This window comes from Pyrus communis, chromosome 3 (assembly GCF_963583255.1).
Source record: "Pyrus communis chromosome 3, drPyrComm1.1, whole genome shotgun sequence".
In the NCBI taxonomy this organism is placed as follows: domain Eukaryota; kingdom Viridiplantae; phylum Streptophyta; class Magnoliopsida; order Rosales; family Rosaceae; genus Pyrus; species Pyrus communis.
In genome coordinates this window covers 19460406-19486098 of record NC_084805.1, presented here as the reverse complement: position 1 = coordinate 19486098, position 25693 = coordinate 19460406, and the positions used below count along the sequence as shown (strand labels likewise).

Here is a 25693-nt window from a genome sequence, read left to right as displayed (position 1 = left end):
GTTTCTTGTTTCAACAAATCCGATGGGCAAAGGTGTTGTCTCTGACGAGGAAGGTTAGTGTAATGCATCTTTATTTCTCTCGTTTCGTATAAAATACGCTGAAAACCCTAACCTTAATCGCGTCTACTCAATGCTTTCAGAGGAGATGATTCATGGAGAGGACGACGACAGGTCGCTTGTTGACGACGTTGCAGTGGATGACTCTGACGGTGGCGGTGACGGTGACGACGTGGAAGATGAAGAGGAGGAGGGCGGTACGGGCTTCAATTGTTTCTTCTTGAATTCGCAATTTTGGACGTTTTGGAATTTTCTTTGTCTGTGAATTCTTCTTTCTTGTGTGCAATGTGCTTCAACCTTTGTTTAGTTTTCCTCGTTTATTTTAATCGCTATTATTAATGAAATTTGACTCGAGTGCACTCTTTGCAAAAGGTCTGGATGAATACGAGAAGGATGATTTTCTAGTGGATGATGTCGAGGAAGAAGAGGAGGAGGAAGAAGGGAGGGCGGACAGTGATGAAGAAGAAAAACAGAAGAAGAAGAAAAAAAAGAAAAGGTGAATGTTCAATACCCTGAATCGGAGCAATTATCTCTCTCTCTCGAGTTTTCCCACTTCTTTTTCTCTTTCAAAAATCTTGTAGCAATTGAACAGAAGGCTAGTTATAATTCTTTTGTATAATTCTTTCCGTGTCTAATTTTCTAGGGAGGAGTATGTCCTTGATGATGATGACTATGATCTCCTGGAGGACAATAATGTGTATGCCTTCCGCAGAAAGGTTCTGGTTCTGGTTCTGGACATAGTCTACATCTCTTTATAGTTTCGGTTGCATTTGAAACTAATTCATCTAGTTCTTCTAAAGTTGTTCGTGATATGGATTTTCTTTTTCTGTCCAAACAGTCTCAGGGGAAATTTAAGCGACTGAAAAAAGCTCAGAGGAACTCTGAGGGGGTATCTGATGGGAAGACGATTGAGCAAACTTTATTTGATGGTGAAGAAGGTATGCCTATCTCTACATATGTAGAACTTGACTTGCAGAATAATCAATATATGAATCTGATATTTTTTTTCTTGTTGATTTTACACTATAATCCTACAGGTTATCCGCTTGAGGACATTGCAGAAGAGGAGGAACCAGAAGCAGAAGCCGATGGAGATGTTGGTGAAGATGATATGGCAGACTTCATTGTCGATGATGAAGAATTTGATGTGACTGGATCTCCAGCGAGACAGGGGAAGGTTAAGAGAAGAAAATCTACAAAGGCACCAGAAGTCCTGTCATCTTCTTTGCAGGAAGCACATGATATATTTGGTGATCCTCAACAACTGATAGAACTTCGTAAGCAAGGTTTGGATTCCGGGGAATGGAGGAATATGAGGATTAAAGATCAGTTTGAACCTAGTGTTCTTTCTGAAAAGTATATGACAGACAAGGATGAACAGATACAGGCGCTTGATGTTCCGGAAAGAATTCAGGTTCTTTAGTTTGCCCTTCATGAAAATATATGCGACAAATCTCAAATTTCATGTCCCAAACCATGACCGTATTTATTTTGTACAGATATCTGAGAAATGCACTGGTTCTCCTCCACTGAATGCAAAAAGTATAGATGATGAGAGTAGCTGGATATATGATCAACTTACGAGTGGTATAATACCCTTCTATGGGACGACAGACTTGGGGAAATCTATAAGCAGGGACAACATCAGAAATTTTTTGGAGTTGCACCATGTGCAAATGTTCGATGTTAGTATTCTCATTCATTTTGACGCACTTTTGGTCATTTATCTGATATTTATTTTATGGGATGATCATTCTCTCCTTGTTTTTAGATTCCCTTTATTGCTATGTATCGGAAAGAGGAGTGTCTAAGCTTATTGAAAGATCCCAAACACCTTGAATTGGAAGATGAAAACCAGGACAAAAATAAGAACAAACCTGAGCTAAAGTGTCACAGATTACTTTGGACGATTCAGGACTTGGACAGAAAATGGCTGCTGCTTCAGAAGCGAAAAAGTGCATTGAAATCATACTACAAGAAGCGGTTTGAGGTAGAATCTCAATGTATATCTGAGGAGACCAGACTCACATTGAATCAGCAGCTTTTTGAATCAGTTATGAAGTCACTTGAGGCTGCAAAATCAGAGAGAGAAGTTGATGATGCTGATGCCAAGTTTAACTTGCATTTTCCTCTGGGCGAGGGTGGTGTGGATGCAGGACAATATAAGAGGCCGAAGAGGAAATCACTTTATAGTATCTGCATCAAGGCTGGCCTGTGGCATGCTGCAAGAACATTCGGCTACAGCTCTGAGCAATTTGGACTGCAATTATCACTAGAAAATATGAGAATGGATGAGTTGGAGGATGCTAAGGAGACACCAGAGGAGATGGCTTCCACCTTTACATGTGCAATGTTCAATACACCTCAAGCCGTGCTCAAAGGAGCTAGGCATATGGTATGCATTGTTCATTGAAACTTTCATAGAAATTTTAGGTTGAAAGTATTTTGATGTTTCTTTATGGCTTCTTTCAGGCAGCTGTTGAGATAAGTTGGGAGCCATGTGTCAGGAAGTATGTTCGAAGCAATTACTTGGATATAACTGAGATATCAACAAACCCAACACTTGAAGGAAATGTTGCAATAGATGCTTCTCATCAGTTTGCAGGGGTGAAGTGGCTGAAAAGAAAGCCATTAAATAGATTCGAGGACGCGCAATGGCTGCTTATCCAGAAGGCTGAAGAGGAGAAGCTTCTTCAAGTTACTATTCAGCTGCCGGAAGACAGACTAAACAAGTTGATCAGCGACTTTAATGAGTACTATCTTAGTGATGGTGTTAGTAAATCTGCACAACTGTGGAATGAGCAGCGGAAGCTGATATTGCAGGATGCACTTTTTAATTTTAATTTCCTTCTACCTTCAATGGAGAAAGAAGCAAGATCCCTATTGACTAGTAGAGCAAAACACTGGTTACGTGTGGAATACGGAAATGCTTTGTGGAATCAAGTTTCTGTGGGACCTTATCAACGGAAGGAAAATGATAGTAGCTCAAACAATGAAGCTGCACCGAAGGTCATGGCTTGCTTTTGGGGACCTGGTAACCCAGCAACCACTTTTGTGATGTTAGATTCATCTGGGGAGGTGCTAGATGTACTTTATGCCGGGTCCCTCACTTTACGCTCCCTCAATGCTAATGACGAGAAGCGTAAAAAGGATGAACAAGAACGCATTTTGAAGTTCATGATTGATCATCAACCACACGTCGTCGTCCTAGGAGGTGTTAACTTGTCTTGTACTCGCCTGAAGGACGATATTTATGAGGTGAGTGTTATTATAGTAATCATTTTGTTCACTGGGTTGTGTGTATTACGATTCTTTTTCTCTAGGAGTAGTGTAATATTTCTTTCTCTTCTTATATAGCTTCTCTTGTGATGGTGTATTTATTTAATTACCTTTTTTTGTGGAGGGGAGGAGGAAATGATGGAGCAATTTTACAAAAATTATCACCAGCCTTTTCTCCGTATGCCTTGTTCATCTTAGCAGTTAAAATTCAAAGGATTCTTTACCATCCTTTTTTGTGGTTTATCTTTCTTCTGATGGAAGTTTTATCTTCTATAGAAGAAGATTATTCAGTTGGAAGATTAATCTTAGTACAAATAATCAGATACGAAATGAAGAATGCACTTTCTTATGTTGTTTTTCATTTTTATCATATATTTTCTTAATCTGTATCAAGTATATATGTACCTTATATCATATATATATATTGTTGGGGAAAAACTTAGAGTACACAACTCTAACACAAGTGTTGGAGAGACAACACAAGTAAACAAATTACTTGTATTACACACACAAAATATTACAACACGCAAACTCTCAAGGGCACTCTTTGAAGTTATGACACTCACTTTTTCTAGAGACAAACTCTAGACCACTCATACTCCTCACAAGACTCTTCTTAATTGATACAAATGGATGGAACCTTGAAGAAGCATGGAAACATCATGCTAGAGATATCTAGATAATTCCACTAACTTCCTAAGCTAGAATTATCTACACCAATCTTGCATGTTGGTGGAAACCTCACCATTCTTCTAGACTCTTCCACCAACTTGAACTTTGCTAGAATTCTCTAGCATGTGTATGGATCTTTCTTTGTCCATAGGTTGGATCCATCTTGGGCCAAGGCAAGATTACACTTCAACACAAACACCAATTGGGCTGGTGTTGATCTTCAACACTCCACCTCAACACCAGCTCATTCTTTCCTCCATGCCGAGTTGACGACGAAGCTTTTTCTTGCACACCCATTTTCATGATATGGGTTTCACATCTCTTCGCTTTGGCACTAGATTCCAAACTTGATTTAGCTCCGCTGCAATGATCTCTTCTCCCAACTTTGAGCCACTCAAGTTCAGCTGCTTCTTCTTCTATGGCTGTGTTGGTGTATTTAGGATTTTGCTTCCTGATTCTTGTTGACCTCCTTAGTTGTGATTGTGGAGTTGATACTTCCACTTCACTAGGTCTACCTTCTTTTGGTTGTTGATATACGCCAGCTTACCAAGGGTTTTGGGGCACTGCTTACTCAACACCATCACCATCAAGTGAATCCTCAAACTCATTTGGTCTCGACTAGATTTGAATAGTTTGCTCTCCCATCTTTTGTTGCAGCTTATCTTCAATCTCTCTCCAATCAGGCAATGCCTCTTTTTCTGAAGACCACCAAGAAGATGCTTCATCAAACACTGCATCTCGTGATGTGTAACACCTTATAGTTGTAAGATTACAACATTTCCACCCTTTTCCTTAGCTGTCGTATCCCACAAAGATACATCAGACTGCCTTCTTGTCAAACTTGCTAAATAGGTGACTTAGAACAAATACGTAGCATACACAGCCAAATACTCAAAAGTAACTAACGGTAGGTTTCATATCCCATAGTTTTTCAAAGGGTGAGACAAATTCTAACATTGGTTGAGGAAGCTTGTTGATCACATGAGTTGCAGTTCTCATAGCTTCGGCCCAAAACCTTCATGGTACATTCTTGGAAGCTTCGGCCCAAAACCTTCATGGTACATTCTTGGCATGGAGTATGCTCAGAAATATTTCTACAAGATGCCAGTTCTTTCTTTCAGCTACGCCATTTTGTTGTGGCGTGTTGGCACATGTAAACTGGTGACGTATTCTACAATCTCGTAGATACTGGGAAAACTCATTCGAGGTATATTCTCCCTCATTTTCCGTTCATATGCAACGGATCTTCTTTCCCACTTCTCCTTCGACTATTTCCTTAAACTCTTTAAATTTTGAAAATGTTTCAGATTTTTCTTTCATAAAAAAATTCCATACATATCTTGAGAAGTCATCAATGAACGTCACCATGTACCACATCCCACTTATCAATGGTTGCTTGATAGGCCCGAACACATCGGAATGAACCAACTTTAACGACTCTTTCGCTTTAAACTTCGACTCTTCGTATGGTAGTTGATGTGCTTTACCATACTGGCATCCTGCATAAACCATGTTTGTTCTCACATCAAGCTGAGGTAGCCCCAGCATTAACTTCTTCATCATCACATCTAGCTTGTGATAGCTAATGTGACCCAATCTCATATGCCATAAATTTGTTGTCTTATTCTTCCTTGTCTTGTCTACGTATGCAGTTTCTACTGACATTACATAAACTGATTGCAATCCTCGTCTCTCCATTGTTGACGCCCCTAAGATCTTGAGGTGTTGATACACCTTCACATCTCGTGGACCAAACAAGACATAATTTCCTAATGACGTTAGTTGCAGCACTGAAAGTAGATTTTTCTTCATACCTAGAACATGGTAAACATCTTGAAGCGGCACATGGTTAGTGTTGTATTGGGGCTCAATTACTGTTTTACTGATGTGAGCAATCGGTAGCCTCGAGTCGTTGGCCGTAACCACCAAGCGGCTTCCTTTGTACTCAATCAGACTTTGTAATTTTTTCTCATCATCTGTCATACGGTTTAAGCAGCCTGAATCTACGATCCAATCATTCTGGTAGTCAATCGACTCAGAACTTCCTGCTGTGAAAGCTGACTCTTACTTCTTCGTAGCAATGGATGCTTCAGCATCCCATTCTTCCTCCAGGGCTAGAGATGCAACGACGTTTCAATCATCTTCAATTTTCTTCTCTGAGTTGGGGATGTTACTTTCTGCAGACTTTTTGAACCAACAATCCTTCGCCATGTGGCCCTTTTTTCCACAATTGTAACACTTGCCCTCAAACCTTTTATTATTCTGGGATTGACCACGGTTGTTGTGATACTTCGAAGCTTCCCCTGGCTGATAACTCCCTCCTCCTTGATGACCTTTCGCCTTATCACCATTTGTTTTCGATCATTCACCAACATGCTGCTTAAAGTTGCCTTTACTTTCAGTGTAGAGCACTTCCTCCTCACCTTTTAACGAGACCCTTCCCATTTGCTTTGCCAAAACTTCTTGATCAGCAAGCAAATTCTCAAACTCAACAAGTGATGGTTGGGTCAGTCATCCTTGTACAGCGGCAACGAAGCCTCAATATTCGAATCTCAATCCATGGATAATTATTCTTTTTATATTGGATTCTACAATGGCAGCACTAAGATCTAATTCAGAAATTTCACGGCAAATAGACTTTACCTTGTGGAAATATTAGGTAATCGTCATGTTTCGTTGGGCCACCGATAACAACTCGTTCTCAAGAAGCTGCAGTCTTGTATCGTTCCTCTTTGAAAAGAGTGTGGCGAAGGTGTCGCACGCTTCTTTTGGTGTCTTGGCCTTCCCTATGTGCTCCAACATGTCATCTTTAACTGTAGTTTTTAAGGTGAACATTGCCTTACCTGCCTTGATCTTCCATTTCCGCAAAGTGCCGGTAGTGTCTTCTTTCGGCTGCGTAACTTCATTACCGCTGACGACATCCCAAAGATCTTGGCCTTGTAGTTAAGACTCCATACATGTCGCCCATGTGTTGTAATTTTTGTTATTTAACTTTTTGATTGCTCCAACAACTTGAAGATCTCCCATCGTGTCGGTAGAGCTTCGATACACCGAACAAGATTAGTCAACAATCTTGCGAAGTACTTAACTTCTCACGATTCTTAGAAGCTTCACTAGAGACGGTCCTCGATCGTACCGCTCTGATACCAATTGTTAGGGAAAAACTTAGATTACACAACTCTAACACAAGTGTTAAAGAGACAACAAAAGTAAACAAATTACTTGTATTACACACACAAAATATTACAACACACAAACTCTTAAGGACACTCTTTGAAGCTATAACACTCACTTTTTCTAGAGACAAACTGTAGACCACTCACACTCCTCACAAGACTACTCCTACTTCTCACTCTCACTTAGTCTTCTTAATTGATACAAATGATGTGGATGCCTTCTCCTTTTATAGGTATGGATGAAACCTTGGAGAAGCATGGAAACATCATGCTAGAGATATCTAGATAATTCCACTAACTTCCTAAGCTAGAATTATCTACACTAATCTTGCATTTTGGTGGAAACCTCACCATTCTTCTAGACTCTTCCACCAGCTTGAACTTTGCTAGAATTCTCTAGCATCTGTATGGATCTTTCTTTGTCCATGGGCTGAATCCATCTTGGGCCAAGGCAAGATTACACTTCAACACAAACACTAATTAGGCTGGTGTTGATCTTCAACATATATCAAATCCGTATCTGGTTTACGTGATGCTTATTTTTCTCCCTTTCATTTATCAGATAATTTATAAGATGGTAGAGGAGCATCCAAGAGATGTTGGGGCTGATATGGATGGCCTAAGCATTGTACATGGGGATGAATCTTTGGCTCGCCTATATGAAAATTCTCGGATTTCATCTGATCAGCTACCTATGCAGTTGCAGTCAGGTATAAATATATGTTTCCGACCTGAGTTTTGTGTTTATGAAGATGTCTTGCGGCTGATTATGATTTCTTCTATGTTATCAGGCATTGTCAAGAAGGCTGTGGCTCTTGGGCGTTATCTTCAAAATCCATTGGCCATGGTTGCCACGCTTTGTGGACCAGGACGAGAGATCTTATCTTGGAATATCAGCGCTTTTGAGCACTTTCTCACCCCGGATGAGAAGTATGAGGTGGTTGAACAGGTCATGGTAGATGTTACAAACCAGGTAGGCATTGACCTAAATTTGGCTATAAGCCATGAATGGTTATTTGCACCTCTTCAATTCATTTCTGGACTTGGACCTCGAAAGGCAGCCTCGTTGCAGAAGATGTTGGTAGGCTTTGGTGAAGCAGTGTATACACGAAAGGACATGTCAAAGGACACGTCAAATCCACCAACACTAAAGGACAAGTTCAAGCGAAAATACGGGCTTGATAATAGGGTTTTTATTAATGCTTGTGGTTTCCTGCGTGTTCGGCTGAGTGGGTCGGCTGGTAGCAGCTACGCCGATATTGATCTGCTGGATGATACCAGAATCAATCCAGAATCTTATCAACTTGCAGAACAATTGGCGAAAGATGTTTATGATGTGGAAGGTCGCAATGATGATGATGATGTGGTGGGGTTCGTCAGGGAGCATCCTAAATATCTAAAGAACATCGATGTTGAAGAATATGCTAAAAGCAAACGGTGTGAGAAAAAGATAATTACATTGTACGATATAAGGAGAGAATTAATACAGGGTTTTCAGGACTGGCGTAAAAAATATGAAGAACCAACCCAGGATGAAGAATTCTACATGATTACAGGCGGAACGGAGGATACCCTTGCCGAAGGAAAATTTGTGCAGACCACAGTTCGCAGGGTGCAAGTTGATCGTGCACAACTTGCTCTTGAATGTGGATTGACTGGTATTCTTATGAAAGCAGACTATCATCCAGATGATTGGAGGGGTATTTCTGACTTGTCTGATAGACTGAATGAGGGTGATATTCTCACTTGCAAGATCAAATCAATTCAAAAGAAAAGTTACCGGGTGTTCCTGGCTTATAGAGAGAGCGAGATTAGAAATGACCGATCTCACATTCAGAATCTTGATACCTATTACCAAGAAGACTGGAAAAGTCTACAGAGTGAGCAAGAAAAAGCTCAGAAGAGTATGCAGCTTGAAAAGAAGAATTTCAAGCCAAGGATGATCGTTCATCCTCGCTTCCAGAATATATCTGCAGATGAATCAATGAGGGTATGTTTTAACTTAGCTGTTAGTTTGAATTATGTAGGATAGTTTAGTTCTGATTAGTAACCGCTTGTGTTATGCAGGTTAAGGTTCAATTGATATTAAGATTTTTATGGTACCTTCATCTTTATTTTTGTTATTGAATGCTTGAGTTATGTAGACACACATTTATATTATCCCCGAACTATTTCTTAGGCTGTCATCTGTTATGTCTAACAGTTATTGTCTGATAAGGATCCTGGGGAAAGCATTTTTCGTCCTAGTTCCCGTGGGCCTTCTCATTTATCCTTAACTCTCAAGATTTATGATGGAGTTTATGCTCATAAAGACATAGTTGAAGGTGGAAAGGAAAAGAAGGACATTACGAGCATACTCCGTATTGGAAAGACCCTGACCATTGGGGAGGACACTTTTGAGGATTTCGACGAGGTTAGTATTTTAAACACAATGTGTTGTCAGAGAGTTGTACTGTATTAGTCCTATTACTTACTTTTTCAGTTTATAACTTAAAATCCAGGTGGTGGATCGTTATGTTGATCCATTAGTGGCTCAGTTGAAGGCAATGCTAAATTATCGAAAGTTCAGGAGGGGAACAAAGGCAGAGGTTGATGCTCTTTTGAAGATTGAGAAATTGGAGAATCCTGCGCGGATAGTTTATAGTTTTGGTGTATCACATGAATATCCAGGCACGATACTTCTGACCTATATTCGGAGTTCAAATCCACACCACGAGTTAGTTGGCGTGTATCCAAAGGGATTCAAGTTCAGAAAACGGATGTTTAAGAAAATTGATCAGCTTGTAGAGTATTTTCAACGCCATGTCAATGACCCTCCGCATGAGTTAGGGCCACCAATTAGATCAGTTGCTGCTATTGTGCCAATGCGAAGCCCTGTAACTCGGGGTTCTTCAGGGGCATCCGTGGGCAGTGGTTCGGGTGGTTCAACCAATGATGGTGAGCGGAGAAGCCAGTCTTCTGGCAGGGATCGATCATCTACATCGAGTTCAAGAACAGGTGAAGCTTATACAACATGGATTTGAATCTGTTTGCTTTGCTTGCAGTTTAATTAAGTACACATTGAGAAATACCTTATTTGGTTTGCAACTTCTTCCAGGCTGTTTTTAAGACTTAATCCAATGACTTGGTTTTTTATGTTTGATTTTACAGGCCGAAATGATATGGGTAACTTTCCGGGTGCAAAGGTTCAAAACTCACCGGGAAGGGAAGCTTTCCCAGGTGGCTGGGGTACCGGTGGAAGTGGAAGTGGCAGTGGCAGTGGCTGGGGTGGCAAGAGCAATGACGGATGGGGTCAAGGAAGTGGTGGTGCATACGGAGATGTTGTTGATCCTAGGGCTTCATGCTGGGATTCCGACCCAAAACCAAGAAGATTCAGATAACGAGCATTGACGATGGGCTGCAGCCGCTGCACTGCTGTATATTATTCTCTTGATCGACCATTGCATAATTCCGTTGGTTATAACTGCCATGCAAGTTAAAGATTTTTTAGCTATCTAGAATACTACTTACTGCTCGAGGTCTAATTTGTTGAACAATTTAATTTTCTTTTTTTTCTTTCTTTTTTTTCTTTTTAACGTTAAATTTCAAATTGGGGAAGAGGTATTAGAGCTTTGTAAGTTAATATTGTCTCGTGATATTCGCCTTTATTTGTAAATGAAAGGTCTTATATTTGATTCTCGCTAAAAACGAATTTGAATCACATTATTGCTAACTCATTGTGAGACTAAACCTACCCCTGACCTTAGTGTAGATAATATCATTTTAAAAATAAATAAAACAGGAGGTCTTTTCCTTTGAAACTCCCAGCACCACTCATCCCCACACTTAAATTAGCATCTTATTTTATAGAGAAATCAATCTCTTAAATTTAAAATCAGAAGTCTAGTTTAATTTTATAAAAAGATATTATTTTATATTGTCAACTGAAGAAAATAAATTTTGACCTTTTCCTTCTCCCTTTCTTGAAAATTCATATATTTTGCCATCCAAATTCCCAACCCACAACGATATTAAAGTTTGAAAATATTTTTGTTCTCTTTAAATTTTTACTGACTTTTTAAAATATCATGTATTTTGTTCTTCAAATTCCTAATCCATTCATCTCATTTTTTGTTCGAAAATTCCCAACTTATTCTATATTAACTTGGATTATGCTAGAGAGATTATCTACTTGAGTCATATTTTGAGACCACGTGATGATATTGCGGTTAATGGTTAGACTGTTTCTTTAAACCGTAGCGCCTATTATCACGTAATAACTTTTAATCATACATATATTGCACTAAAAATTAGAGAGTCTACATTGAGCTTATGTGAGAGAGTATTCAACACTATCGTGGTTCATGGAGCCTTGTGATTTGGAGTGCTATTATTACAAGAACATGGTCGTTGTATCTTGAGAGACAAGCGCTGATCAACCATGAGCACCGTAGTGAGGTGTAAACTTGTCTTAAGAACAGAGTGTCTACACTTGCCTCGACCGAATTTTCAGGTTTTTCTAATCCATTATGTCATGTTCATTCAACATTGATTACTCATGTGCGTGCATTAATTTTGATAAATAATTGAATGAATTATTTCTTAATTTTTTTATGTGACTAACAACAGTTTGAATCCTCCCCGTCACGCTCCTTAGCCGGTCATACCTCATTACCACCTCCACGCTCCGGCTTGTTGGGAACGAATCGAATTCCACATCCAATTCATCAGCATAGACGCTCTCAGCATGGGAAACGCGAGGGGGTGGTTGACGCGGTCTTGACCTATATCGCCAAGTCCCACTAAGGCCATGTAGAGCAAATTCATTGGGATAATGAGGTCTGGATATGCAACCAGCAAGAAGAAAAGTGCAACAACTAAAGCTGAGATAACCTGGCGGTTCCAACTACGAATCAACTTCACCCATCTTCCCATGGCAACAAGTTCTGAAACAACATTCATTAGTCGAAACAAGTTGGCTTTGCTCCAACTCATGCTCCACATATGGGAATCGTGATCAAGCATGTATTCAACCACCTCTCTGCCCAATGGCGGCTCTGCCCAGCTAAGTCTAGTGGCCACCACATTCATTGCTTGATACCTCAACGTCTCCAACTGATCCACACTCAAAGGGTTTACAAACGCATCTTTGGAAGCAACGGCATTGTGTACATATGCAGCATGCACGTTCCAGATTTGAAGTACTTTTAAACCGTACGCACTACTATGTTTGCCTAAAAAACAGCAAATGGGTATCCAAATTGATGAATGGCTTCCAATTGAAGCTTACCACAACAAAAGAAGTATCTATACCGTTGGCTTGTAACTCCTGCAGTATAGCCCTGCCTTGCGTATCATTTGCAACCCTATCATTTTACAATGCTTAAAAAGGTTCCTTCCGCAGAAAGAAAATTCAAAGTTACTGATAAAATTAAAGACCATGGAAATCAGCCTCGGACTTAATCCCAGACGAGCTGCACACGTTAAAGCATTGCCTGCGTTCCCACCTGCTTGAACCTACGAAACCAACCAACCCTACTTATCAAAGCCAAGCTATCGCATGATTCATGTGTCAACAACTAGATATATTACCAATTACAATACAGGATATGGTTTCATCGGCTAAAAGTGCACGAACAACCGAGCTACAGATAAAGGAAAGAGGTCAACGTTTAAGGGATTTCAAATTAGACATTGGTTGTTAGTGTCGTCAAGGTTTAAAGGGTTTTACTGATTAATTCATTTGGCACAAACAAATAAAGGAAGGAGGAAATCGAGGAGATCGAGGAAATATAAGTTACCTACAGAGTGATTGCCGAACAATTTGACAGCCCAAAACCAGAGCCGAACGATTGGCAATTTTCTCACTTTCTCCTCTCTAAGATGGAATTTACAACTCTTTTACTTAGACCGTCTTTTGCTTCTTTGTTGAAACTCGAAACCCTTGTAATAAAAACCCATATTTGTTTTGAACAAATAATATTTCTACACTAAGGGGAGATGATGATTTAATCTTACAATGAGCTAGTAATAATGTAGTTCAAACTCATCTTTAGCAAGAATCAAATCTAAACCTTTCACTCACAAGTGAAAATGAATACTACTAGATCTAGTACTAAGTCAAACCCCTATTTAAATTCATTTTACATCTTTCAGTTATAGGCAGGGGCGGAGACATTATAAGGCCAGTATTGGCCAAGGCCTAACCTCACTCTTTTAGCCTTTCTAAATATTTAGTATTATATTTCTTTCTTTTTTAGACGTGGTATTATACTTGTTTTAGTTTACACAAAACTTTTAAATTCTATCCACCAATAATTAAAACAAGAGGTATTTTCCTTTGAAACTCCCAGCACCACTCATCCTGAAACTTAAATTAGCATCTTATTTCATAAAGAAATCAATCTCTTAAATTTAAAATCTAAAGTCTAGTTTAGTTTTATAAAAAAAAATATATATATATATATATATGTAGTTTATATTGCTAAAGGAAGCAAATAAACTTTGAGCTTTTTCTCCTCCCTTTCTTGAAATTTCATATATTTTGTCCTCCAAATTCCCAATCCACAATGATATAAAGTTTGTAAATATCTTTGTTCTCCTTAAATTTTTAAATTTTCACATATTTTGTTCTCCAAATTCCTAATCCGTTCTTCACATTTTTTGTTCGAAAATTCCCAACTTATTCTATATTAACTTGGGTTTTGCTAGAAAAACTATTTACTTAAGCCATATTTAGAGACCACGTGATGATATTAGGGTTAATGGTTAGACTACTTCTTTAAATCATTAAAGAAATCTAATCATCAACCGTCACATTATGTGGTCTCCCTAGCATTTTTCATAGACTTGATATTGGAAGGTTAATTTCTCTTAATCCTCTTTAAATTTGATTAATTACTCTCTATGTTGGCTTGATATCGAAAGGTTAATTTGTAACATCCCACATCGACCAACGAAGATGAGGTGATGTGCCTTATACGTACATGCTCACCTCCATATAGGACGAGACCTTTTGGGAGCTCACTGGCTTCGAGTTCCATCAGAACTTCGAAGTTAAGTGAGTTCGGACGAAAGCATTCCCAGGATGAGTGACCCACTAGGAAGTTCTCATGTGAGTTCCCAGAAACAAAACTGTGAGAGAATGGTAAGCCCAAAGTGGACAATATCATGTTACGGCAGAGCCGGTCTGGGATATGACAAAATGGTATCAGAGCCACTCTGCCGTGTGGTGTGAGTGTGCCGATGAAGATGTCGGGCCCCTAAGGGGGTGGATTGTAACGTCTCACATCGATTAACGAAGAGGGGGTGATGCACCTTATATGTACATGCCCATCTCCATATAACACGAGAACTTTTGGGAGCTTACTGGCTTCGGGTTCCATCAGAACTCCGAAGTTAGGCAAGTTTGGGCGAGAGCATTCCCAGGATGGGTGACCCACTTGGAAGTTCTCGTGTGAGTTCCCAGAAACAAAACCGTGAGGGAATGGTAAGTCCAAAACGGACAATATCGTGCTACGACTGAGCTGGTCTAGGATGTGACATAATTTCAACATGAAAAAAAACATTTAGCGCATCAAAAAAATTTACTTAGCTCACTAATCAAAGAATGTATTATACTCTCTTGTAAATACTATCCATTTTTAAAAATATTTATGTGAAGCTCATTCTCACGTAAAATTTTGCCTTGGCCATGGGTCCCACTATTTAAAGACTAAAATTAAATAAAATTTCAAATTCACAACTCTTTTATTTGACCATCTTTTCTACTCCACATTCTCTCGTCTCTTTCTCTATTCTCATACAAATCTCAGATTTCATCATAAATTCTGCCAAATAAAATGGTTTATGAGTCAAAACGTTTGACATAAAAAGTTAGGAGTGCTTTTCAAAAAGTGTTTTAAATATATATAAAAATTGGTTTGTAGTTTCTTTCAATAAAAACAAATTAATAAAAGTGGAAGCACGGCCTATAATAGGAAGAGAAGATTTTAGAATTGGTCCAAGAATTGTCCCACTCTCCAGTTCACTTCAAACCCTGTTGATTTGATGATGTGTTACGCACGTGGAAAATTTAATAATAATAATAATATTATTATATTAAATTTATCATTAAATGGAAATTAGAAGTGATGCCTTTTGGTGGAAAGATGTGTTTATTTAAATGAAGAATAGTAACTTTTGACTCTTCATGAGAGGCATCTCAAATTCTATAAATAGAGTAGCCCTTATAATCACTTAATAACTTTTAATCATACATATATTGCACTAAAAATTAGAGAGTTTACATTGAGTATATAGTATTCAACAATATTGTGGTTCATGGAGTCTTGTGATTTAGAGTGCTATTATTACAAAGACTTGGTCGTTGTATCTTGAGAGACAAGCGCCGATCAACCATGAGCACCATAGTGGGACGTAAACTTGTCTTAAGAACAGAGTGTCTAACACTTGCCTCGACCGAATTTTCAGGTTTTTCTAATCCATTATGTCTTGTTCATTTAACATTGATTACTCATGTACGTGCATTAATTTTAATAAATTATTGAATGCAACAGGAGCGGCATGCTTAATTATAAATATGTGTTTGGTTTTGGTATCAAATAGCTTAGGGACCAAATTAAAACTTAAATGACGTGAAAGTTTATGGACTAATTGTGGGACCTGTGTATATTCTGCAATTGAATTAATTTGACGGAAAAATCTCATAGAGAGACGATAGTAATAAGTGACAATTGTCTTATAAACTATCACTGGTAAATTTTTTGTTATTTAAGGGGAGTGTAGTCATACTCGGATTTTTAAAATCCTCTTGCAGTCAATTAAAAGATTTTAAAGGATTTTAGAAGCCATTCAAATTTAGGTGTAGTCAATTAAAAGATTTTAAAGGATTTTAAAATTCATCCAAATCTAAGTGTATTAAAAAAATTAAGATTTTGGAGGATTTTAATAAGTTGTGGATTTTGTGGGATTTGAGAGCAAGAAATATATAACCAAGACTAAAAAGAATCCAACCTCACCCCCTAGGATTTCAAATCATTTTCCATCTGGGCAGTCCTCAAATCTCTACCAACTCCAGCCATACACAGGTAACCACCATATACTTTGGTGGAATCTCTTTTTGTAAGCATTTCACAGTATTGCACACAGTTTGAGCTAGGTTTTTGGACAAGTTCTCGAATTCTCGAGTCAGAGGGGAATCACATTGATGATCAACGGTTAGAACTTTTAATCCAATGTTCAACACCTAATAGTTGATCCCTACTATACAGAATACTAGTTTGAAGCATTCAAGGATGTATCATACATAGGATTAGGATCACAGTGCTGCAAACAAAAAATATTAGTAGTGCATGTAAAATACGAATATGTACATCATCTGTTATGCTTCTTTATTTCGACATTCAATAATTTTTTTATTTCTTTCAACATTTTGCCATTTCAATCACTGAGACTTGTGACCGGTAGGTGGTACAAAATGTGTAGTCTGCAACAATGGAAAAATGAAGCTAGAGACAGGCTTTGTTGACTGCAAAGGGTGCATGTAACAGTTTCTGATACTAGTTTCCTGTATAATTATGACCCTTAGACCTTAATTAGGCATGTATGATCATCGAAGGACATGATCGATGTAGGATTTGGGTTAATACTACTCTCTCGTCATTCTAATTTTTTAATGTCTGTGGTACTACAAGCATTACTGAAGTACCGCAACGTATGTTTGTGGCAAAAGGGTAGTCGGTGGTGATGGTTGTTGGTGGTGTAGTGCTTAAAAGCTCACCAAAGTTATGTTGATCTATCAATTGAGAAAGAAACGGACTTGTAGTGGTGTGAAAGTGTACTCGAAAAGGGAAGGGATAAAGTGGCTTATTGAGTACAGTAGGGCAAGGAAAAAGATTTTTCTCTTTTTTTTTTCAATAAAAAAATTACATGAAAATCCACCACAATCCACCAAAATCTACAAACTAAATCCATTCAAATTCTTTAAAATCCATATGAATTTTGTAGGAATCTTAAATCCTCCTAAATCCTATCAAATCTATCACTTTTAAAAACCTTTAAAATCTTAGTTTGACTACATCCCTAAAAAACGAATGAAAAAAAATAAAAAATAAAACACGTGGCATAGCTTCTTCAAATTGGAAGGTAATCACTCCCCCCGCGCTTAATTGTATATAAAAGAAAGTGAGGTTCAAATCTGGTTCGCTCGCTCTCTCTATATGTCTATCTTGCAGGCAAGAATCATCCATGGAGGAAGATGAGAGCGAGATCGGCGAAGCTGCGACGACAGAACACCGTAAGTCCGGTTGTCGTTCTCGAAACTGATTTCGAACGAGGATTTGGCTGAATTAGGATGATTTTGATTAAAATTTTCGTTTTAACCTGCTGAATTAAGCTGCGCATATTGAAATAAGGATTTGACAAAATAATGTTGATTTCAGTTGCAGCCAAAGGTGCCGTTGAAGTGGAAGATGAGAGCGAGATCAGCGAAGCTGCGAAGACGAAACATCGTAAGTCCGATAATCGTTCTTGAAAGTGATTTCGAATAAGGAATTGGCTGATTTAGGATGATTTCGAATTCGATTTTCGTTTTGAACTTGCTGAATTGAGCTGCGCATTGTGAAATTACGATGAAAAAAGGTAATTTCGAATGAGGATTTGGCTGAATTAGGATGTTTTCGGTTTCGATTTTCGTTTTAGCTTGCTGAATCTCAGTGTGCGCATGTTTAGATTAGGATGAAAAAACACAGTGACTTGGAATGAGGATTTGGCTGAATTAGGGTGTTGAGAAGTCAATGATATCATTCCTGATATCTTGGCTTAGTTTTAGGAAACTATCTTGTAAATTGTTTGTAATTTATTTGTGATTATTTGTAAACCCTAAAATGTAGGATAGGTTACTTCTTCGGCAAGTACTCTCTTTGTATAAAGTCTCTTAGTATCAATTGAAGAAATTAATCTTCTGCAAAATATTCTTTGCACTTTTTACATGGTATCGAGAGCTAGGCTGAAAACCTAGTTCCTTCTGCTGCCTTTTGTTTCTCTGCTCTTTTCCGTCGTTTGCCATGGCTACCGATGCTGTTTCTGGAAGCAATTCCGATGCAAAGGCAAATGTTTCCAACCCTTTTTTTATTCATCATTCTGATCATCCAGCCATGATGCTGGTTTCAAAGCCCTTGAATGGGGATAATTATTCAACTTGGTCTCGTGCTATGAAGATCTCCTTGAGTGCCAAAAACAAACTTTGTTTTGTTGATGGCACTGTCCTTCAATCTTCTGTCAAGACCAAGCCGGACGATCACGCTTCATGGCAGAGATGCAACGACATGATTGTAGCATGGATTATTAATTCCATTGACTCGGATATTGCTGACAGTATCCTTTATATGACTGATGCTCATGCAATTTGGGAAGAATTACATGAGCGTTATTGCCAAAGTAATGCTCCTCGAATTTTTCAACTACAACAGGACATTGCTTCACTTACACAAGATCAACTCTCTATTGCTGCATATTATACGAAGATGAAAAGTTTATGGGATGAGTTGTCGTCCTACAGTGACTCCGTTTCTTGCAATTATGGAGCACAGAATGAGAGGAACAAGTTGATGTAGTTTCTCATGGGACTTAACGACTCCTATAGTGCTGTTCGAGGGCAGCTTCTGTTGATGAATCCTTTTCTAACTGTTCGTCAAGCCTATGTATCGATTTCCCAGGAGGAGAAGCAAAGAAGCCTTGCTTCTTCCCGAGTTACTACAGGCACAGCAGCCATGGCTGTGCGTCACAGTGGTTCGAAACCTTCTAATCGCAAACCCTTGCATTGTACTCATTGTGATCAAGACTACCATACCATTGATACCTGCTATCAACTTCATGGGTACCCACTAGGACACCGTTTGCATAAGGTTAAGCCAGAGAAAGGGAACCATCGTCCTAAGACGGAGCGGGGTTCTTCCTCGGCAAATCATGTCTCAGAAAATGTAGCCACCAAAGAGGAGATGCAGTATGTCTGGGCTCTCTGATGCCCAGTTTCAACAGATTCTTCAAATCATGAATGGTCAGGGTAGTGATGAACAGCCACAGGCCAATGCCAATGCCGCCAAGACAGGTTTGTCAAATCCCTCTTTGCATCTCCATCGATGGATAATCGATAGTGGTGCAACGGATCATATCACTTCCTCACCAGAATTGTTAACTAATGGTGTTGAAAATAAGAAACTGTCACCTGTTTTGTTACCCAGTGGAGAGACAGCCCGCATACTTTCCACCAGTCACATTCCTTTGAGTTCTACTTTTAGATTGCAAGATGTGCTATGTGTGCCTACCTTTAAAGTAGATTTGATGTCAGTAAGTCGTATTACGAGTGTATTGCATTGTTCAGTAACTTTCTTTCCTTCTTGGTGTGTTATGCAGGACCTAACGACGAGGACGGTGATTGGTTTGGGTAAGCGAAGAGGCGGGCTGTACTACTTGGTGGCCTTGGCTCTTGCGCAATCTCAGCATCCTCGGCGATTCTGCAACCTTGTGCTTTCACCTACGGAGCTATGGCATCGACGTTTAGGTCACTTGTCAGCCCCTCGTTTAGATTTCATGTCCAAACAATTGTTACATTTCCCTTTTGCATCTAATAATGCTTGTGATGTTTGCCCTTTAGCCAAGCAACATCGATTACCTTTTCATGTTAGTTCTATTTCTTCTAATAAACCTTTTGTTTTGATTCATTGTGATATCTGGGGACCCTTTAAAGTTGCATCTACTTCTCGAGCAAAGTATTTTTTAACCATTGTAGACGATTATTCTCGCTTCACATGGATTTTCCTTATGCAACACAAAAATGAAACACAATCTATTCTCAAGAATTTTTTTTTCATTTGTCAAAACTCAATTTAACACTTCTATTCGTCAAATCCGTGTTGACAATGGTGGTGAATTTTTTTCTCTTTGTGACTTCTTTAAAGATCATGGAGTGATTTACCAACATTCTTGCGTTTATACGCCTCAACAAAATGGGGTCGTAGAACGCAAGCATCGCCATATACTTGAAACCGCTCGTGCCTTGCGTTTTCAAGCTAATCTTCCCCTCCATTTTTGGGGTGAATGTGTGCTCACAACCGTTCATCTCATTAACCGTCTTCCCATGCCCATTCTTTCCAAGAAAACGCCTTTTGAACGTTTATATTCTACACCTCCTACTTTTTCACACCTTAGAGTCTTTGGTTGCCTTGCTTTTGCCACTGATGTTAATGTGAATCACAAATTTTCTCCTCGTGCCCACAAATGCATTTTTATAGGATATCCTATTGGTCAAAAAGCCTACAAGTTATATAACCTCACCAAATCTTTACTAGTCGTGATGTTGTCTTCCATGAAAACATCTTTCCTTATCAAACCTCGCCTTCTTCTTCCCCTCAACCTGTGTCTTCACTTGTCCCACTTATTTCACCTCACTTACCTGATCCCGTGTCACCCCCCCGACCCTATGATTCCACTTAAGTCGTCCCCTTCCGCTGATGCCAGCTCTCCTACGCCTCCAGCACCGCTTCCTGCATCTGCCATTCCTGACCTCCCAACGTCAGTGCCTACTCCTGCCCCGGTGCTCCGTCGCTCTAGCCGTCATTCTTCTCCGCCACCCAAGTTACTTGATTATGATTGTCCTACTCTCAAGCTTACCCAACCACATCCTCCATCGTCTTCGTCGTCTGGTCACACTCCAGGTACACGGTATCCACTCCCTAATTACCTTACTTACCATCGTTTCTCACCTGCACAGCAATCTTTCCTTGCCCATATTACTCAACAGGTTGAACCCCGGAGTTATGAGGAAGCTGCTCGTTTTCCTCATTGGCAAGCTGTCATGGCTTCTGAATTAGAGGCATTGGAAGCTAACCAAACTTGGTCTCTTACTTCCCTTCCCCATGGCAAAACTCCCATTGGCTGCCGTTGGGTTTACAAGATTAAGCACCATTCTGATGGCTCCATTGAGCGCTATAAGGCACGTTTGGTTGCCAAGAGCTATACCCAGCTTGAAGGTGTTGACTTCCATGACACGTTTTCTCCTACTGCCAAGATGGTCACTGTTCGGTGTTTATTGGCTCTTGCTGCTTCACGGCAGTGGTCTCTTCATCAGTTAGACGTTAACAACGCTTTTCTTCATGGTGACCTTCATGAAGAAATTTATATGACTCCTCCTCCAGGTTTTCAGCGACAGGGGGAGAACTTGGTTTGTCGCCTCAGCAAGTCTTTATATGGGTTGAAACAAGCTTCCCGTCAATGGTTTGCAAAGTTTTCTGACTCTGTTCAATCCGCTGGTTTTGAACAATCCAAGGCTGACTACTCGTTATTTACCTGGAAACAAGGCAAGTCTTTTACAGCCCTCCTAATTTATGTTGATGATATTTTGATTACGGGGAATGATTCGAATGCTATCGATGCCCTAAAACAGTTCCTTAATGGTCGTTTTAAAATCAAGGATCTTGGCAATCTAAAGTACTTTCTTGGGATCGAAGTATCACGTTCTAAGAAATGAGTCTTTATTTCCCAACGAAAGTATGCTTTAGAAATATTAAAAGATGGAGGTCTTTTGGGAGCTCGCCCCGTTGAATTTCCCATGGAACAAAATCTTAAGTTATCAGACAATGGTGCAATTCTCAAAAACCCGGCCCAATATAGAAGATTGGTGGGGCGTCTGATATACCTAACAATCACTAGGTCGGATATAACCTATTCCGTGCATGTGTTGAGTAGGTTTATGCATGAGCCTCGCACACCACACATGGAAGCAGCCCTTTGGATTTTGAAATATATCAAAAATACACCTGGACAAGGTTTGTTCTTCTCTTCTGAAAATGATTTGGCCTTAAATGCATATTGTGACTCGGACTGGGCAGGTTTTCCAATAACACGAAGATCAACTACGGGGTATTGTATTTTTTTGGGCTCTTCATTGATTTCTTGGAAGTCAAAAAGACAAAAGACTGTGTCTTTATCATCAGCGGAGGCCGAGTATCGAGCCATGGCTGGAACTTGTTGTGAATTATCATGGCTACGATATTGATTGAAAGATCTAGGTATACTGCATCAAAGACCGGCTCTGCTCCATTGTGACAATAAAGCAGCTCTTCACATTGCTGCTAACCCAGTTTTTCATGAGAGAACTAGGCACATAGAAATGGACTGTCACTTCATCCGGGACAAGATACAAGACAGTTCAGTTGTTACGAGATTTGTTCCTTCTTCCAATCAACTTGCAGATGTACTCACGAAGCCATTAGGGAAGGAAACTTTCTCAAAGATCATTCACAAGTTGGGAGTTCTCAATATCCACTCTCCAACTTGAGGGGGAGTGTTGAGAAGTCAATGATATCATTCCTGATATCTTGGCTTAGTTTAGGGAAACTATCTTGTAAATTGTTTGTAATTTATTTGTGATTATCTATAAACCCTAGAATGTAGGATAGGTTACCTCTTCGGCAAGTACTCTCTTTGTATAAAGTCTCTTAGTATCAATTGAAGAAATTAATCTTCTGCAAAATATTCTTTGCACTTTTTACATAGGGTGATTTCGAATTTCGGTTTAAGTTGTTGAATTGAGCTGCGCGCTTAATGAAATTCGGGTTTGACTAAATGATGTTGGTTTCACTTCCAGCCCAAGGTACGGTTGAAGTGGAAGAGGAAGAGCAGAGCCAAACAGACGAAGCGAGGAAGCCCTTGTGTTTAGCCCTCAATCTCATGTAGTAATCTCTACGTCCATTCCAAGAAGCTTTTGGGTATCAATACATATATGATTGATTGACAAATAACTTTTTTTCTTCTTTTATGTTTCTTATCTTCAACTTAAAACTTTGTTGATAGATTGATTTAATTGCCTTCCTTGCTGTTTGTTTATTGTATCAGTTTGAGATGCAACTCTTATGTCTTATCCTTGCTTTTAATGTGTGTGTATATATTTACTATGATTGATTGACAAGGTTCTTTAAAATTTGTTAAAACAGGATCATATGAGGCTGTTGTTGAACAACTACGTAACCTCTACAAGTACGCTGTCGATCCCCTGTCTTCCGTTAGGAGGTTCATGGGTTTGTTTGACAAAACTATACGCCAACGATTGGGGCACTCATTGCACGAATGACTACTGTATGCTATACACCGCAATTAGGAGTATTACAACAAACAACATGTTCGGCACCTTTTTGATCCAATAGCAGACACGCTACCTATCAAGAACCACATCAAAACATGGGAGGAATGCCTCGAGTTCTCGATGGACGATGAAGCCCAAGTCTACATCAAGCTTCAAGATCTCGTCACCCAAGCATTATGCATCCATCTTCACCCAATGTCACAATTGGGAATTTGATCTTTGGCAATCGCAAAAGCATCGAAACAAGAGCACTAGGAACAGATATTGCTCCTGTCCAGGCCTGTAAGACAACATATCCAAAGTCACCCACATAAATGACCTAGCGGCATTACACTTATGACTTTGGATATGACTTGGGATTTTGGAAATCAAAAGAAAGAAACTGAACATATATGACTTGCCCGTGGAAATTTCACTGAGTATATGGCATAATCAGCCAAATTTAGGAGATCATCCAACCCTTCTCTTATACATTCGGCATCAATTAAAACGGGTACATTCTTGCAGGCAGCCTGTAAGAATCCAATTATGCTGATTTATTCTCTCTTGATTCAATGATAAGTTTTTTCTTGCAAATCGCCTAAAGATAAATCAACTTAAAAGCAAGAAGTTACGTACTAGATACTGAAAGACAACAGCTACCTTCTGAGCAACGAGAAAAGCAGTCTCATGTACTCGTCCATCTAAATAGAGAATTCTTGCTTCATCCAGTGCAGATGTCAAACGTGATGGGGAAAGGTCGCTTGGAATCAAGGGAGGATATCCTGGAGTATGAATACAAGTACGAGTTTTCCTGGAAATGTCAATTACAGTAAATCAAATTGAGATGATTATCCAAAACAGCCTTCTGAGATGCTACAATTCTTGGTATTCATTTCTAACAATTTATAAAAACTACAAAGTAGCGAGCGAGAGCCCGTTGCAAAAATCATGACACACCATGTTCATCCAGGACTAAAGTGAGCAAACCGGATCAGCTGAAACAGGGGTAGTTTCCAAAAATCAATGCATGAGTACAGTAGATATCACCGACACTCTTGACTTTGGCAACTGAGAAGTTTCCATTGTAAAATACATGGGCGAGTGACCAGATGATACATATTCTATGTATACATATATGCACTCATATATTCACATGCCTGTAAAGAACCTTGCATCACAACAAGGTCCCTGGAATTTGGACTCTTAGAAAAATAAATGGATGGTTCATTCTATTTGAACCCAAAATTTGGTTGTAAATTTTTAGTTCCTATTTTCTCCTTCAACAAAGTTGAAAGATAAGGGTTGAAAAAAGGTTATTCAAATTGAAGCTTACCACAACACAAAAGAAGTATCTATGCTGTCGGCTTGTAGCTCCTGCAGTATAGCCCTGCCTTGTGTATCATCTGCAACCTATCGTTTTACAAAGCTTAAAAACGTTACCTAAATCAGACAATCAAGGCTCCCTCTGCAGAAAGAAAATTCGAAGTTATTGATAAAATTAAAGACCTTGGAAATCAGCGTCGGAATTAATCCCAAACGAGCTGCGCATGTTAAAGCATTGCCTGCGTTCGCACCTTTTTGAACCTACGAACCCAACCAACCAACCTCACTTATCAAAGCCAAGCTATAGCATGATTCATGTGTCAACAAGATTTATTACCAATAACAATACAGAACATGGTTTCATCGGCTAAAAGTGCACAAACGACCGGGCTACAGAGTCAACCTAAGTTCAAGTAGCGGTAGCGTAAGCACAATGGGAAATTAAATTACCTTGAAGCTGGTTGTTTTGATCTTATCGTCCGGATTTAGGATAAGAGGCCACTGAGGCCAAAAAATCAACACACAATGTGCCGACACCAAGCTGCCATTAGATATCTGATGGTCAGAAGATAGCCTAAGGTGGAAAGAGGTCAGCCGAGGCATTGCACCACAATAGCAAGAGTAACAGCAATAGCAATAGCTTATAGGAAGCAATATTTTTCTTCATTGTCGGGAACAAAACCAACTCCATACAAATAAATTGAGTTTGAAATCGAAATCGAAATGAAATAGTTGTGAATCAGTTATAGATAGGATAATACAGAAAATTGCAGGGAATACCGAACCAGTAAAGCATAATACTGAGAATGTGTATTCCATTAGGATTTTTTTAATTCTTTTAAGGAATCTAGTATTCAATCAGAATTTTAAGTGATTCTCTCAAATTTAATGCGTTTTCAATCAGGATTTTAAGATAGTTTATTAAAATTCTTAGAAATCTGGGAGTATTCAATTAGAATTTTAAAGAAGTTTATAACATTCTAGATGTATTCAATTAGAATTTGATTTTAAAGAATTTGAAAAAGTTGAGGAATTAGAAGGAATTTGAGAGATTTTGTAGTGTATTGTAAGCATCCACAAATCT

General features: G+C 39.1%; 2 protein-coding genes and 1 pseudogene across 2 annotated transcripts; 2 read left to right on the top strand and 1 right to left on the bottom strand.

Annotated features, from left to right (window-relative positions):
• The first annotated feature begins 22 nt into the window (after positions 1-22).
• On the top strand, positions 23-10564 carry LOC137728377 (transcription elongation factor SPT6 homolog). The gene is made up of 13 exons (XM_068467182.1): positions 23-53; positions 141-254; positions 430-553; positions 701-773; positions 902-1471; positions 1557-1742; positions 1829-2452; positions 2530-3315; positions 7747-7894; positions 7976-9174; positions 9388-9597; positions 9686-10181; positions 10335-10564. The coding sequence occupies exons 1-13, from the start codon at positions 23-25 to the stop codon at positions 10562-10564; spliced, it is 4791 nt and encodes a 1596-aa protein (XP_068323283.1).
• Positions 10565-18229: 7665 nt separating this feature from the next.
• Positions 18230-18778, top strand: LOC137728376 (uncharacterized). The gene has a single exon (XM_068467181.1). The coding sequence runs from the start codon at positions 18230-18232 to the stop codon at positions 18776-18778; it is 549 nt and encodes a 182-aa protein (XP_068323282.1).
• Positions 18779-23467: 4689 nt separating this feature from the next.
• LOC137728375 (uncharacterized) lies at positions 23468-25428 on the bottom strand (annotated as a pseudogene).
• Between the last annotated feature and the right edge of the window lie 265 nt (positions 25429-25693).